Source organism: Citrus sinensis, chromosome 1 (assembly GCF_022201045.2).
Source record: "Citrus sinensis cultivar Valencia sweet orange chromosome 1, DVS_A1.0, whole genome shotgun sequence".
Classification (NCBI taxonomy): Eukaryota; Viridiplantae; Streptophyta; class Magnoliopsida; order Sapindales; family Rutaceae; genus Citrus; species Citrus sinensis.
The window spans coordinates 10508123-10525177 of record NC_068556.1 but is presented as its reverse complement, the minus strand read 5'-3'; the positions used below and the strand labels follow the sequence as shown (position 1 = coordinate 10525177).

Sequence of the window (17055 nt, the reverse complement as noted above, 5' to 3'; positions counted from 1 at the left end):
TCTCATCGAACGCTTGATTTAAGGTCCTTCAGTCATACCTTACTTGAGTGCTCATAATGCCGGTTCTCTAAGGAGTAAGACCTTCTTTGAACAATCTGTAGCTGAATGCATGTAATGCTTAACTCTGTGCCCATTAACTTTGAAGTCCTGGCCTGTCTTTTCATCTAGGAGATCAACAACCCCATGATGGTAAATTCTGAGCATCTTGAAAGGTCCAGACCATCTAGATTTCAACTTTCCTGAAATAGTCTTAACCTCGTATTATGGAGCATAACTTGTTGACCAGGGATTCATTTCCTGTGTTGAATGTGTTTGTCATGCCAGTGTTTTGTTCTCTCTTTATAGATTCTTGCATTTTCATACGAGAATAGCCGCAATTCATCAAGCTCACATAGTTGAAGTTTCATTTGCTCTTCTACAACATGTATATCCTAATTTAATTGCTTCAGTGCCTAGTATGCTTTGTGCTTTAGCTTGAGTGACAAGTGGCAAGCTTTTCAATACACAATTTGGTAGGAAGACATGCCTAGTGGTGTCTTGTATATTGTTATGTAAGTCTATAGGGAGTCATGTAAGTGCAAGGACCAATCCTTTCTTGATGGGTTTCACTGCTTTTTCAAGGATCTTCTTAATCTCCCTATTAGACACTTCTGCCTGGCCATTGGATTGTGGGTGATATGTTGTTGTTATTTTATGCTTGATTCCATATTTCACCATAGCTGCAGCAAATAGTTTGTTGTAGAAATGAGTACCATCATCACTAATAATTGCTCGTGGAGTGCCAAACCTAGAAAAAATGCTTTTCTGAGGGAAGTTCACTACTGCTCTAGCATCATTGATAGGTAATGCTGCAGCTTCTACCCAATTGGACACATAATCCACAGCAACCATGATATATAAGTTCCCAAAGGATAGTGGAAAATGACCCATGAAGTCTATTCCCCATATATCAAAAATCTTTACTTCCAGAATGTTCGTCAATGGCATTTCATGTCTTTGAGTTATGTTTCCTGTCCTTTGACACCTGTCACAACATTTAGCAAACTCATAAGCATCTTTAAAAATAAAAGGCCAGTAATAACCTGATTGCAGAATCTTAGCAGCTGTTCTGTGACCACCAAAATGTCCTCCATATGCTGCAACATGGCAAGATTCCAGTATATACGGAATTTCTTCCTCTGAAGCACATCTTCGTATTACTTGATCTGAGCATAACTTATACAAATATGGGTCATCCTACTGATGGCTTCTAACATCATGAAGAAATTTCTTTTTCTGCTGAAACTTCAACTCAGATGGTAGCAATCTACTTACTAAGTAGTTAACAAAATCTACATGCCATGGAGATCCTGATTGCTGCAGCATCTGTGCCTGTTGTATTATTAACAGTTGTTCATCAGGAAAAGTTTCAGTGATGCCTTTTTTGTCAATGTGCTTGCGTCTGCTTCTTGATTTTCAGTCCTCTTTCTATCTTTAATTTCCAAATCAAACTCCCGAAGCAATAAGATCCATCGCATTAATCTCGGTTTAGCATTCTTCTTTGAGATTAGGTGCTTGATGGCTGCATGATCTGTGTACACTGTCACTTTAGTACCCACTAAGTAAGCTCTAAACTTGACGAAAGCAAATACTACCGCTAGCAACTCTTTCTCTATAGTGGTGTAATTAATATGAGCTTGAGTAAGAGTTTTGCTGGCATAGTATATAGAGTGGAAAACTTTATTCTTCCTCTGCCCCAACACTGCCTCAACAGAATGGTCACTGGCATCACACATCAGCTCAAATGGTAGAGTCCAATCTGGTGCTATAACCACTGGTGAAGTGATCAAAGCTTTCTTCAATTCTCCAAAGGCTTGAAGACAATCTTTATCAAAATGAAAAGGCATGTCATGTTCTAACAATGAGCATAATGGTTTAGCTACTTTGGAAAAGTCTTTTATGAATCTTCTGTAAAATCCAGCATGACCCAAAACTCTTCTAATCCCTTTGATTGAAGTGGGCGGTGGCAGTTTATCTATCACTTCTATCTTCGCTTTATCTACCTCAATGCCACTCTTGGACACCTTATGACCCAACACTATGCCTTCTTGCACCATGAAGTGGCATTTTTCCCAATTGAGTACTAAGTTAGTCAACACACATCTTTTAAGAACTTCTTCCAAGTTGTGTAAACAATCAGTATATGTCTTTCCAAAGACTGAGAAATCATCCATGAAGACTTCTAATGTTTGCTCCATTATATCCGAAAAAATAGACACCATACATCTCTGGAAAGTTGCTGGCACATTGCACAAACCAAAGGGCATCATTCTGAAGGCAAAAGTTCCATAAGGACAGGTAAATGTAGTCCTTTCCTGATCCTCTGGGTCTATAGCGATTTGGTTGTAACATGAATACACATCTAGGAAACAATAATATTGTTTTCCAGCAAGTCTGTCCAACATTTGATCTATAAATGGAAGTGGGAAGTGATCCTTTCGTGTGGCTTTATTGAGCTTCCTGTAATCCATACATACCCTCCATCCAGTCACTCTTCTTATAGGAATAAGTTCATTCTTTTCATTTGCTATCACTATTATTCCTCCATTCTTTGGAACACATTGAACTGGGCTTACCCATGAACTGTCTGATATTGAGTGTGTGATCCCAGCATCCAGCCATTTAATGATTTCTTTTTTCATAACTTCTTTCATAATGGGATTTAACCTTCTATGTTGCTCTACTGAATTGCTGCAGCAGTCCTCTAATAGAATTTTATGCATGCATATGGATAGGTTGATCCCTTTAATGTCTGCCATAGTCCATTCAATTGCTTTTCTATATTTCCCAAGCACATCTACCAGGTTCCTTTCTTGATCTATATCCAAAGTAAATGAAATGATTACAGGAAGTGTATTGTTCTGACCAATATAAGTATATTTCAAATGTGAAGGTAACAATTTTAATTCAAGAGTAGGAGGTGATTCAATAGATGGTAAAGTTGCATTTACTTCTCTGTCTGAAAGATTTAGAGGTTCAATAAATCTGCTATGTCTGTTAGATTGTCTTTCTCCCATCCAATCTATCTGAATTGCTGCAACATCTTCTTCTTCAATGCGTTTAAAGGTGGCAACTTCGTTAACCACGTTACTGCAGCATCTATTTATTCTGTCTGCTACAGCAAGATCCACAACACTCAGGAAATTACAATCTTCTGCCTCATCAGGGTTCTTCATGGCTTCTAATACATTGAAGGTGACTTGTTGGTCATTTACCCTCATTGTGAGCTCCCCTTTCTGTACATCTATCAGAGTCTTCCCGGTTGCTAGGAAAGGTCTCCCAAGTATAATTAGTACCTCTTTATCAGCCTCAAAGTCTAGTACAATGAAATCCACTGGAACGATGAATTTGTTAATCTTCACCAATACATCCTCAATCTTTCCTTTAGGGTATGCATGGGATCTGTCAGCTAATTGCATAGTGACTGTTGTTGGTCTGCACTCTCCTACTCTTAATTACTGAAATACAGATAATGGCATCAGATTAATGTTGGCTCCCAAGTCACAGAGTGCTCTGCCATTGTACCTAATTCCAATGGAACATGGTATTGTGAAGCTTCCTAGATCCTTCAATTTTTGATGGATCTTACTTTGAAGCATGTGACTGCATTCATGTGTTAAAACAACAGCTTCAAATTCTCCCAACCTTCTTTTTCTTGCCAAGATATCTTTTAAAAATTTCACATAATTAGGCATTTGCTCTAATTCTTCCACGAAACGTATATTGATGTATAACTACTTTAGAACTTCCAGGAATTTGCTAAAAAATTTGTCTTGTTTTTGTTTCTGGAATCTTTGTGGGAAATGAGGTGGATGCCTAAATTGCTAAGCAGGTTCAAGAGGTACCAATCTCTGACCATTTGATTTATTGTAAGTTGTCACCACTGGTGTTACAACTTTTTCTTCAGTATTTATTGGTTGATCCCCTTCCATAGTTGCTGTAGCTTGACCACTAACTCCAGTATCTTGATGGCTGGGTTGCTGTAACATGCTCTCATCTTGAGGTGATTCTTGTGAGGAGTTAAGTTCCAACCTTTTTTTAGTCACATCAACAGGATATCAACATTCTTTCCAGATCTTAAGTTGATTACTTTACAGTGTTCTTTTCCCTCTCTTCTTGGATCTTCTGTATTGCTGGGTAAACTTCCCTGAGATCTAATACTCATTGCTGTGGCAAGCTGTCCAATTTGGTTTTTCAGGTTTCTTAGAGATACAACTTGACTTTGCATAATTGCTTCATTCTTTGCAATGTATTCCTTAATCAGTGTTTCCAATGAAGTAAGTGGATCATGACTAGTGTGTTTTTGCCCTTGATTCTACTGATGAAAACCTGGCGGTTGAGTATTTCTGTTCTGTCCACTCAGTGCTGGAGTATTTTAATTTTGATTGCTCCATGAGAAATTTGGGTGTTGCTTCCATCCAGAGTTGTAAGTATTTGAGTATGGGTTATTTTGAGGCTGTCGGTTGAAATTGCCCACATAGTTTACTGATGCTGGATTTCCTGGACATTTGTCAAATACACGTTCCTCACCACAATACACGCAAGACAGTTCAGCACTTGCTTTACTACTGCAGAAGTAGAAGTCATGGCTTTTACCATGTTAGTCAATGAAGTTAATTGTGCTGATAATGTTGTAATTGCATTTATATTATGTACCCCTGTTGCTCCTCTCACTGCCATCTGTCTAGTTTATGGCCACTGATATTTATTGTTGGCAATTCTCTCCAAAATTTCATAAGCTTAAGTGTAAGTTTAGATAGCAAAGCTCAATTTGCTGAAACATCAACCATCAATCTCGTACTTGGATTCAACCTATTGTAAAAGGTTTATAGCTGTATACAACAGGGAATGCCATGATCAAGACACCTTCTGAGCAACTCTTTAAATCCCTCCCAAGCCTCATACAAACTCTCATCTTCAAGTTGGTGAAAGGAAGTGATCTCATTCCGTAATTTTGCATTCTTGGTTGGTGGAAAATATTTCATTAAGAATTTGTCAGCCAAGTCATTTCATGTAGTGATGGAATCAGAGGGTAATGAATTCAACCATGCTCTAGCTCGATCTCTTAAGGAGTAAGGAAAAAGCCTTAGTCTTAAAGCATCATGTGTTGCTCTAGTAATTTTAAAAGCATCGCTCACTTCCAAAAACAACTTAAGATCGAGATGAGGATCTTCAGATGGCAGGCCATTAAATTAGCTCACTGTTTGCAGCATTTAAAATATCACTGGTTTAAGTTCAACATAAGCAACTTCCACTTCAGGTTTGACTATTCTAGGATGTACAACTTGAGGAGTTAACACGGCATAATCTCTGATAGCTCTGTCTCTGTTATCTGCCATGTAAATGATATTGTTGTTGCCTGGTTATCTCTAATTAACATGCTCATTTTGCCCCTCTTGAACATTGATAGGTTGTAGTGGCCCATGAGGATCCAAGTTTCCCACATCCTGTAAATTATCCATTTTTGAAATAATTTTTGAATTTCTTTGCTCTCTTCGCAGTCTCCTTACAGTCCTTTCAATCTCAGGATCAATTTAAAATTCCATAGATCTGTCTTTGCGCATGGAAGTGTTGATATGTTAATAAATAGAACGAATTAGATCAAGTTAGCACTGTCAAGATTGACTTTACACTTCGAAAATAAACAATCAATCCCCGGCAACGGTGCCAAAAACTTATTGGTTATTTTTTAACTCAATTGGTATTGATGTCAATGTGCAAGTGAACACAACAAATAATAAAGTGATGAATATTCGAGATTGTCTCCACAAAGATTGATGTTACTAGAAAAGCTACAGCAATCACGATAGTGCAAACTTCCTTTGTTCTAAAAAGATTATAATTAAAAGTGAATTACTACCGAAATAGACAATAAAAGAAAAATAAAACAAATCAATGCAGTAATAAAATAAATTAAATAAATTGCGTAAAAAGATTTCAATGGGAATGAGGTAGCTAAGTGATTAAACTCTCTTCATGGACTTACTGTTTTGTCTAAATTAATACCAGTTGCTACAACAATTCCTACAGCACTGGGCATAATTAATTTGCATCGTCAGCTGTCGCTTATCAGATTTCTCATACCCTTAAGCACCCTAACAATGACCAGTTGTTAACCCACCTACGGTATGACATTATGAGCATACACTCTCTCTACCCTACAAGGTGAATTCCTATGTCTAGTTCTTCACAAATCTTAACTCAAATATAGTCCTTTTGGGACTCAAGTAATCTTAGTACAGGAAACTTAAATTAAGATCAAGTATTACTCTAATAATTTCTACTAACACAAGCCCATTTGCGGCTTTATCTTAACTTGAACCATTAAATGGGTGGTCAACCGAAATAATGATTATAATAATAGCTATTAGAGTAAAATGCTATAGCAATCTTGCAGCAACTCATAAGAACAATCAAAAACCCATTTAGATTGTTTGTCACTCAACTACAATCAAATTTAGTTCATACTTTGAAAAAGAAAAACAAACAGCAAAATATCATCCATGAAATATATCGGTTCAATCAAAGAGTAAGTAAAGGAATAAGTAAAGAACGATGAAAATTGAATCCACAATAGCTCTGCTTGTTTATCTTCACTGGTGCAGATTTGCTTTCCCGTCAATTCTGATTTTGTTCTCTTTTTCCCTTTGATTTCTCCAATGTTAATTTGCCGCCCTTTTTTCGTATGATGCGTGCTCTTTTTATATTTGAAAACTAGGGTAAGTCGAAGCTTAGGACACGCATAAGTCATATTAGGAAACTGCAGATATCGATTCTATATATATCCCGTGTTAAATTTTCTATGTTGTTGTTCCAGGATTGCTACAGCAATGGCTGCTCCAGCAACGGCTACATCACCACATTGTTCCAGATTTTGTTTCAATTCTTATGTAGCCATGTTCTTCCTCATTTTTGTGAGCCTGTTGCAATAGCATCCCTTTCGTGAAAGATAAGCTTCTAGACACCTACAATTAAGCACACAATTTGGGCACGAATTACTCTAAATCAAGCAAATTTTATTAAGACTAAATTAAAATGAATGTTTATGTAAAATGTAACAAAAATACAATGAAAACACCTCATTTACTCTCTAAGTATTATTGATTTAAGTCTAAAAGTGCCATGATAACTCTCATTTTATAGAGTTATCAATATCCAATCTACAAATTTCTTGACATGCATCCTAATCTAAAAATCTAGAATATTAACATTAATCTTGTAATATAAACTCTTTATGCATGTCCTATCTCTGTCCAAAAATTAATCCTCTTACGAATCGCTTCCTAACTCTTCACGCATGTGCACTACATTCATTACGCATGGCCTAAATTTTGAGGCACTATTTTGCCATTGATGCCTTGAGGTTTTTTTTCATGATTGATCCCCTAAAGTATCTCTACATGGTTGAAATCTTCAGGCTGTTCACCATGACTGACACCCTTAAATTCTTCCTCGTGATTAACTCTTTGCTATTGACTTCCCTCTCAGTTTTTATCTATAGAAAGCCTAAGACTCTCGATTGTCCGCTCTATCACCATTAATCTTGAGTTATAGACATCATTCATTGCATGCAAGGCTACTTCTATGGCAGCCTGTTTAATAGCCTCCATGGTCTGTGGTTGCATCCCTTGATCATCGTCTTTAAGGCGGTTGCTCTATTGTTCGTGTGGTCATACCATGATGACAAGCGAACATGCTCTGATGCCAACTAACGAAACGAAAACGTTTAAGGTTGAAAGATAAAGAAACAAAAGTTTTTGAATAATGAAGTTTATTGAATAAGTCTGAATTAATAAAGCTAGGGTTTTGAACCCTTTATATTATTCCTAACCCTAAATATTGCGAATTTAGCAAAATAGGAAAATATGAAATATTATTTTATAGTAAAATTCTTCTAAACTAAATAAGAAAAGGAAAATACACGATGTATGAATCCAAATACAAAAACAAATCCTAGAAGAAATAAGAAAAATAGGATAATGTCTTAAAATTGAAGAATGACCAATAAAGAAGTGGAATTTTTTGCTTGACCATGGGGTAGAACAAACACTTGTTGCCCGAGTTATGTCCTCAGGTAGACACCCCGATCATAATATGCAACCATCCTACATCAAAGTGATTATATCCAAGTGTAGATGAAACAATTCACTATGAAAATAATGTAATTTTACAATGGATCAAGAATACTTGCAAGGCATTGCACCTGTAAGCACCTCACATCAAAATCTCGTTGGGTCAAGCTCATGGTCCTCACAAATTTAGCAAGACCAAGTTTAAAAAAAGAAAAATACCATCTCAAAGCTTGACTAATGCAGAAAATGAGCGAAGAAAATTAAGGTTTATTTGATTTTTGGTGTTTAAAATTAAAACTAATAAGTATTCACTCGAAAATCCCAACCTAAACTATAGCCTCTAACCTTTAAAAATATTTGTTTAAAACCTAAAAAAAAAATTTGGGAATAAAAATATTAGCCACTCACTAAAATCTTCCCCAAAATAAATGCCCAAGCTAATTGTATGTCTTCAATTCAATATTGAAACCATAGCCCCTTTTTTTTCTTCTTTTTTGCTAGACCGGCTCATCTCTTAGGGCTTATTATGATTAGCTTATATATTAAATTTGGAGCAGATATGGATGTTGGATCATCCATAATCAAAGGTTCAAAATTTAGATGATGTGGCTACTTTAAAAGCATTCGATCGTGGTCAAAATAGGCAAATCTAAGGGTAAACAATATTTGGTAAAATGTGGATGAACATAATCAACGATTTGGTCAAAATCTAATGATATGGAAGAATCAGTGCTTAGATCAAGAGTGATCAGTGGTCCGAATGAGTGCTCAATGCATTGCACGGGTCGACCCATGGAGAAAGTTATGGATCTGATTTTGGGTTAGTGAAGCCAATGTAAGCACTAGGTAATAATCCACTGCTTTATGAGTAAATACGCTTTCTGCAAGCTTATGTTGTGAGTTATTTTCAGTCTTTAACCTATAAACCCATTTGTTCTTCGATACTCTCTTTCCTTTAGGAAGCTTTACTAAGTTATAAGTGTGGTTTTTATTCAAGGATTTCATTTCCTCTTGCATGGCTTTAACGCACTCACTTTTATGCCAGTGAGATATGGCTTCTTCAAAATATTCTGGCTCCCCTTCATCTGTAGGCATCACACACTCATATGGAGGATATCCGGTGGAAGGTCGCCGTTGTATGATGGATCTCCTTAATTCTGGCTCAACTAGTGGTGCAAGTGGTTCTAGAGGTGCCTATTCAACTGGTTCTACTGGACCATCATTATTTTCCTCTCCAACTGATCATGATCATTATCAATTACAAGTGGAGAAACTGATGTTGGAATAATAGGAATCTCTGGAGATGACTGAGACTAATCATTTTTCTCTACATTGCCAACTATCAGATCTTTTAGAAACACGACTCTCTACTTCTGATCAATTTTCTTGTCATTGGTGTTGAGTGCTAGAAAATGTATATTTATAAAGGAGAAAATCAGCATTTTACACTTCAAGTTTTACTAACACCCTTACTTTTATGTATTTAACCTTCTTGTAATTTAATTACGTGTATTTTATTTTAATTAAGTATTTTATGTATTTTAGGGGCATTATAGTCATTTCACAATAAACGAGAGATCAGATGGCAAAACGGACATCACTTTTGAACTCAGGACGGTCGAAAACCTTAGGAGGAGCATAAAAGGAAAAATGGCATATTCACTTGTACGGTACTATTCACATATACGGTACTGTCTACGTTACTGTTTACGACACTGTTCACATAGACGGATCGATGATGTGGCATTGACTGATGAGGTGTCACAATCCCGTTGGACTAAAATTCTTATGCACTGTTGATTGGTGACGTGGCAGCATATCAGTGGACCAAAAATCTCGTGTACAGTACATGCATTACACAGGATTATTTTCAACCAAACTACGTCACTGTTCAAGCTGGGTCAAACCGTGTTACTGTTCAACTGCGTTGTCAAACTGCGTACTGTTGACTGATGACGTGGCACAATCTTGGGCGTCCGAAATGTTTTTGATCCGATGGTCATAATTTACTCAATGTATCTATAAAAATGGGGATCTCCCCCCCTAATTTGATATCTCTGAATCCATTTTTGGACTCTAATTTCTATAATTCCTACTTGATCTTGTATTTTCTACGTATTTCAATAAATTGCCATTTTGCCCCTAGTTCAATTATGAGTAACTAATTTTCTTTTAAGCTTGGGTTGAAGGTGAAGTCTCAACATGTGTCATGGGCTTTATTTGGTAAATTTATTTTCTCTTCCCCTCTAATTTTTGTGGATGTTTTGACTTTTCGTCGACAAATAATAATACTCTTGTCTAGATACTGCCCTGGTTTCACCGGTTCCCTAGTACAAGGTTATTATTATTTGGCACGATAAGCCCTTAGCACCATATTGATTAGAGTGTGGTTCATGAGGAGTGGATTCCCCCCTCATGATTTAATTAGCATTAATAAGGAATATTTAGCCTATGGTGCATGTTGATACGGATCCAGATACCCAAGTGCTTCATTTCAATAGATTTATCTTCAATTTATTCTCGCCATTTTAATTTAAGTTTTAGAATATTCCAAATCAATTTCACCAGAAATCCAACCAACCATTTACAAAATTAATTCTACATACAATTAAAATCCACCTCCTCGTGGGATCGACACTCCTCACCATTAGTCTATTCTACAATAGATTCGTGCGCTTGTGAGTTCAATAAAATTTGCACAACAATTTTTTGGCGCCGTTGCCGGGGAGGTAAGTAATTTTAATTCATAGAATTAATTTTTGTGAATAATTTCTTTTATTTATTTTCTTGTATTTTTTTATTAAAAAAAGAAAAAAAAGAAAAAAAATGAATCTGCATTTGGAGATTAGTATTTCTTTTCTTTTTCTCTCTTCTTTAAAATTCTGTAATTTAATTTTCAATTTATTTTTCTTTGTAATTTTTGTTTATCTTACTAATTCTTTTTAGTTAATTTATTTCACGTATTTTTTTAAGTGTGTTTTTTTTTATAAAAAGGTTGTAATGACGCGATAAGGTTAGTATTGTAATTTCTCCTTTTTCTTTATTTTTATTCGTTTTGTCCCATTAATTTATTTATTTTTTTGTTCTTTGCATGCATGGTCGTAGGTCATTATTACATAATCTTGAACCTATAGACCTTAAACTAGAAAAAACACTTCGCACACACAAGCACGTTAAAAATAAATTTGAAATGGATTTGCAACAACAACAAGCACCACAGGAGAGGCCATTTAAGGACTATTTCAGTCCCTTAGCTAATTTGAGCACATCATGCATAAGATACCCAAATGTAGCTGCTAGGAGTTTTGAACTAAAACTTAGTGCGCTAAATTGTCTCCCAACATTCTATGGCTTAGAAAATGAGGACCCATATAATCATCTGAATGATTTTCATGCTATTTGTCAAACTTTTAAATACGAGAATTTTTCAGATGATGATGTTAAACTCAGATTATTCCCATTTTCTTTAAAGGATAGAGCCCGTTTATAGTTAAATACTTTGTCTGCTAATAGCATTACATCATGGGAACAAATGGTAACTAAATTTTTGAATAAATATTTCCCAGTGCATAAAACCAATGCTATTCGCAGGGAAATCTCAGAGTTTACCCAGAGAGAAGACAAGCATTTTTCGAAACATGGGAGTGATTCAATGGGCTACTCTTGAAGTGTCCACATCATGGGTACGAGAAATGACACCAATGCCAATAATTTTTGGAGGGATTATTGCCGAATGTGCAAGAATGACTAATGGCAACAAGTGGAGGAGAGCTAATGTCAAAAAGTGCATAAAAGATTTGGAAATTCTTCCAGCGACAAGCGGATAATTCCCAACAACGGAGTCGATCACTCAGGAATACTAAAAGAATTAAAGGAGTGAATGAGGTTCACATTGGCGAGTCAACTTCGGGAATCAAAGAAGTCAAGGAGATGGTTGAAGGTCTCTCTCTACAAATAGCATCGTTAACGACTGCTACATCAACAGAACCACATGACCATGACTCATACTCAGATCAAGCCAATGTCATAGGTGTAATGAGAAAACCATTAAATTACAACCTATACTCCAACACATATAACTCTGGATGGAGAGACCACCCCAATTTTTCATGGTCTCAAGGATTCCAACAGAATGGACCAGCAGCTCCAGATCCACCAATGCAACAAATTCCTCAAGTTCCTCAACCCTCTCAGCCACCATTTAGACCATACAATCAGAACCAGAACTACACTCAGCCCAGACCATGGGAGGATGCATTCCAGAATTTCAGTAATGTTACTCACTCCACGATTAAGCAACAGAACCGCACCATTGATGGACTATGAAATGAGTTGAGAGCAGGCTTCAACTCACAAGCCCAATTAGTGTCAAGCCTCGAGAAGATGGTGGGACAACTTGCTTCTTCAATTCAGACCTTAGCAATGACTGTTGAGAAAGGTAAATTTCCAAGTCAACCAGTGCGTAATCCTAAAGGAGTACATGAAGCAAGTACCAGTTCACCACAGCAGCATGGAGAGGTCAAAGCAATAATGACCTTGCGAAAAGAAAAAGAAGTCGACAACAAAGTGGAGATGCCGGTGACAAAAGAAAATCAAATTGTACCTGTGAATGTTGAGGACTCACCATCGGAAGAGAAAGAAGAAACCAACCCACGAGAATATGTTCCTAAAGCTCTATTTCCTCAGAGGCTAGCTAAAGGAAAGAAGGAAAAATCTGCAGGTGAGATTCTTGAAATCTTCAAACAGGTAAGTGTTAACATCCCTTTACTTGATGCTATAAAGCAAGTTCCATCTTATGCCAAATTTCTTAAAGACCTTTGTACTAAAAGAGAAACATTCATGTTTAAAAGAAGGCAATTTTAACAGAAAACGTTAGTTTTATCCTCCAACATAAAATTCCTCTAAAATGCAAAGATCCAGGTTCCCCCACTATCTCATGTAGCATAGGGAACCACACAATTGAGAATGCTTTGTTGGATTTAGGAGCTAGTGTAAATTTGTTGCCTTACTCTATATATGTGAAACTTGGACTGGGAGAATTACACCCAACTCCAATGGTGTTACAACTTGTAGATCAGTCCACGAAAATACCTCATGGTATTGTGGAGGACGTGCTTATCCAGGTAGACAAGTTTTATTTTCCTGTTGATTTCATTATAATTGACACTCAACCAATACAGGATTTAAGGAAGCACATCCCCATTATCCTAGGCCGACCTTTCTTGGCAACTGCGGATGCTCACATTCAATGCAGGACTGGAAATATACAGTTGTCCTTCGGTAACATGACTATGGAGCTGAACATCTTCAACATTGCCAAACAACCTCGTAATGCAGATGATGCAGATGATGGAATTGTTGATGTGGATTTAATTGAAGCATTAGTTGATGACATTTTTCTTTCAAACCTTAGTGATGACCCTTTACAAATATGTTTAACTCACTTTGATTTTGATTTTGATATTGACAGATCGGTCGATGAGGTCAACGCCTTGTTTGACTCAGCACCATCCATAGACACTAATAAATGGAAGTCAAGAGTTGAACAACTAGCACCATCAGAGAAGAAACTCACTCCATCATCAGAATCACCACCGAAACTCGAGCTCAAACCATTACCCAACACATTGGAATATGCGTTTTTGGAAGAAAAAAACACTCTACCGGTAATCATCTCATCATCCCTAAACGACGAACAAAAAAGTAAGTTGTTGGATGTTTTAAAAGAGCACAAAGGAGCATTAGGATGGACTATAGCGGACATAAAAGGTATAAACCCAGTAGACTGTATGCATTACATTCACCTTGATGAAAATGCTAAACCTACTAGGGAAATACAACGTCGGTTAAATCCTAACATGAAAGAAGTTGTTAGAACTGAAGTCCTTAAGCTATTAGATGCAGGTATCATTTACCCCATTTCTGATAGTTCATGGGTTAGTCCTGTACAAGTTGTTACCAAAAAACCAGGAGTCGCAGTAGTTACCAATGCTGATAATGAATTGATACCTACTAGAGTAACTACAGGATGACGTGTTTGCATTGATTATAGAAAATTAAATTTTGTCACACGTAAAGACCATTTTTCTTTACCAATTATCGATCAAATGCTTGATAGATTAGCAGGCCATGAATTTTATTGCTTTTTAGATGGTTGCTCAGGATATAATCAGATTCCCATAGCACCAAAAGATTAAGAGAAAACCATTTTCACTTGCCCTTTTGGCACTTTTGCATATAGGAGGATGCCATTTGGATTATGTAATGCACCTGCTACATTTCAACGATGCATGTTAAATATGTTTTCTGATATGGTTGAACGATTCCTTGAAGTCTTTATGGATGACTTTTCTGTCTTTGGTGACTCGTTTGATCAATGTTTACATCATCTAACACCAGTTCTGCAGAGATGTATCGAGAAGAACTTGGTCTTAAATTGGGAGAAGTGTCATTTTATGGTAAAACTAGGTATTGTTCTCGGTCACATAATTTCGAGCAAAGGTATTGAGGTTGACAAAGCCAAGGTGGATCTCATTTATATTCTTCCTCCACCTAAAACAATCAGAGAAGTAAGATCTTTCCTTGGGCATGCTGGTTTTTATAGACGTTTCATTAAAGATTTTAGCAAAGTTTCTAGACCCTTATGCAATCTACTTGCTAAGGACATACCTTTTGTCTTTGATGATTCATGTCTTGTGGCATTTCAAAAAATTAAAACTGTTGTTGACATCATCACCCATCATTCAGCCCCCAAACTGGAGCTTACCATTTGAACTCATGTGTGATGCATCTGATTATGCAGTAAGAGCAGTATTAGGACAAAGAGTTGATCGAATTCCCCATGTTATTTACTATGCTAGTATGACATTGAATGATGCACAATTAAACTATTCAACTACTGAAAAAGAAATGCTAGCGGTAGTATTTGCATTAGAAAAATTCTGATCTTATCTCATTGGTTGTAAAATAATTATATTCACTGATCATGCTACTCTTAAATATCTTCTCATAAAGAAAGATGCAAAAGCTAGACTAATTAGTTGGGTGTTACTTTTGCAGGAATTCGACTTGGTATTTAAAGATAAGAAAGGCACATAGAATGTTGTGGCAGACCATCTCTCTCGTCTCCATTTTGACATAATTACAGAACCATTACCATTGAATGAGTTATTTCCAGATGAACAATTGATGAGTGTGGAAGTATTACCTTGGTATGCTGATATAGTTAATTATCTTGTTACATGTAAACTTCCAGAGCATTGGACCAAGCAAGACAAGGCTAAATTCTTTGCAGAAATAAAGAATTTCTTTTGGGATGACCCGTATTTGTTCAAGGATTATGCAGATCAAATTATTAGACGATGTGTCCCAGAAAGTGAAATTCAAAATATCCTTTCATTCTACCATGAACAAGCTTGTGGAGGCCATTTCAGCGCTAAGAAAACAACGACTAAAGTTTTACAATGTGGTTTCTATTAGCCAACTATATTTCGATACGCTTACACTTTTTGTTCTTCATGTGATAGGTGTCAACGAATGGGGAGCATTACACGAAGGAACATGATGCCACTAAATCCAATTTTAGTGGTTGAGATTTTTTATGTATGGGGTATCGACTTCATGGGATCTTTTCCCCCTTCTTTTGGCCATCAATATATATTGGTTGCTGTTGACTACGTATCGAAATGGGTAGAAGCAATTCCATGTAGAACCAATGATCACAAGGTGGTGATAGGATTTTTGAAAATCAACATTGTTTCACGCTTTGGATTCCCTCGAGCAATAATCAGTGATGGTGGTGCCCACTTTTGTAACAAAGCATTCAAAACTCTTTTGACAAAGTATTCAATCACTCATAAAGTGGCGACCCCATATCATTCGTAAACCAGTGGCCAAGTTGAGATCTCCAATCGAGAAATAAAGCACATATTGGAAAAGACAGTGAGGCTAGATAGAAAAGATTGGTCATTAAGACTTGATGATGCATTATGGGCATATAGAACGGCTTTCAAGACCCCGATTGGGATGTCACCCTACAGGCTAGTGTATGGAAAAGCTTGCCACCTACCTGTGGAACTCGAGAATCGTGCATATTGGGCCATCAAGAAATTCAACTTTGACATGCAGCAAGCTAGTTCAGAAAGAAGATTACAACTGGCAAAACTTGAAGAAATTCGCAATGATGCATACGAAAATGTCAAAATTTACAAGTAGTGAATGAAAGTCTTTAATGACAAGCAAATTATAAGAAAATCGTTCACTTCAGGTTAGAAAATACTTTTATTCAATTCTCGCTTGCACCTATTCCCAGGTAAGTTACGCTCTCGATGGTCTGGCCCTTTTATTGTTCACACTGTTTTTCCACATGGGGCAATTGAAATTAAGGACCCAAAGAACGGTGTCACATTTAAAGTTAATGGTCAAAGATTAAAGCCATATCTAGAGTACTAACCACATAGAGAAGACACCGAAATAAATTTGAGTGACCCACCAGATTTGAATTGATTTTTTTTTCTTTCTTTTCGGTGATTTGATTTTTTTTCCTTTCTTTTTATTATGCTTTTGTTAATTGATATTATTTTTGCATAAGTGTGTTTGTTTAACCATTAAGTTTTCTCTTATCATTGTTAATCATGAGTACCGTACTTAAATCGTTCCTCCTGAACATTCTTAAACCACTTCAACATGTAAAATCTCATCTCAAAAGGCAGATTCGATTATGTAAGACACATCGCATTTGGACTCTGCAACCATCAGAGTTAGTAGCCTATGTTGAGGGTTTAGAAAGCCAACTCAGAGACATTGAGAGAAGTGTTTACGACATCCAGTTGGAGCTTGAGGTAAATTCAATAAGAGAACGATTTTAATTTTCTTTATGTGTTTTAATTTGTTTTTCTGTTTGTGTGCTTTAGTTTGTTATCCCGGTGAAGTGGCAGATAACGGT

General features: G+C 36.5%; 1 protein-coding gene and 1 non-coding gene across 2 annotated transcripts; one reads left to right on the top strand and one right to left on the bottom strand.

The window, feature by feature from the left end:
- Positions 1–567: 567 nt before the first annotated feature.
- On the bottom strand, positions 568–3458 carry LOC127903078 (uncharacterized). Its single transcript, XM_052443738.1, has 2 exons — positions 1388–3458; positions 568–1205 (listed from the first exon to the last, which is right to left on the bottom strand). The coding sequence occupies exons 1-2, from the start codon at positions 3456–3458 to the stop codon at positions 568–570; spliced, it is 2709 nt and encodes a 902-aa protein (XP_052299698.1).
- A 1429-nt stretch (positions 3459–4887) lies between these two features.
- LOC112498042 (small nucleolar RNA R71) lies at positions 4888–4995 on the top strand. Its single transcript, XR_003065127.1, has one exon. It is a non-coding gene; the product is annotated as a small nucleolar RNA R71 (small nucleolar RNA).
- The last annotated feature ends 12060 nt before the right edge of the window (positions 4996–17055 follow it).

Coding starts and splice junctions, on each gene's coding strand:
- LOC127903078 (XM_052443738.1), bottom strand. CDS start 3,458: ATGCAATTAGCTGACAGATCCCATGCATACCCTAAAGGAAAGATTGAG. Junction 1,206..1,387: donor ACTTTTCCTGATGAACAACT/GTTAATAATACA, acceptor AGTTATGCTCAG/ATCAAGTAATACGAAGATGT.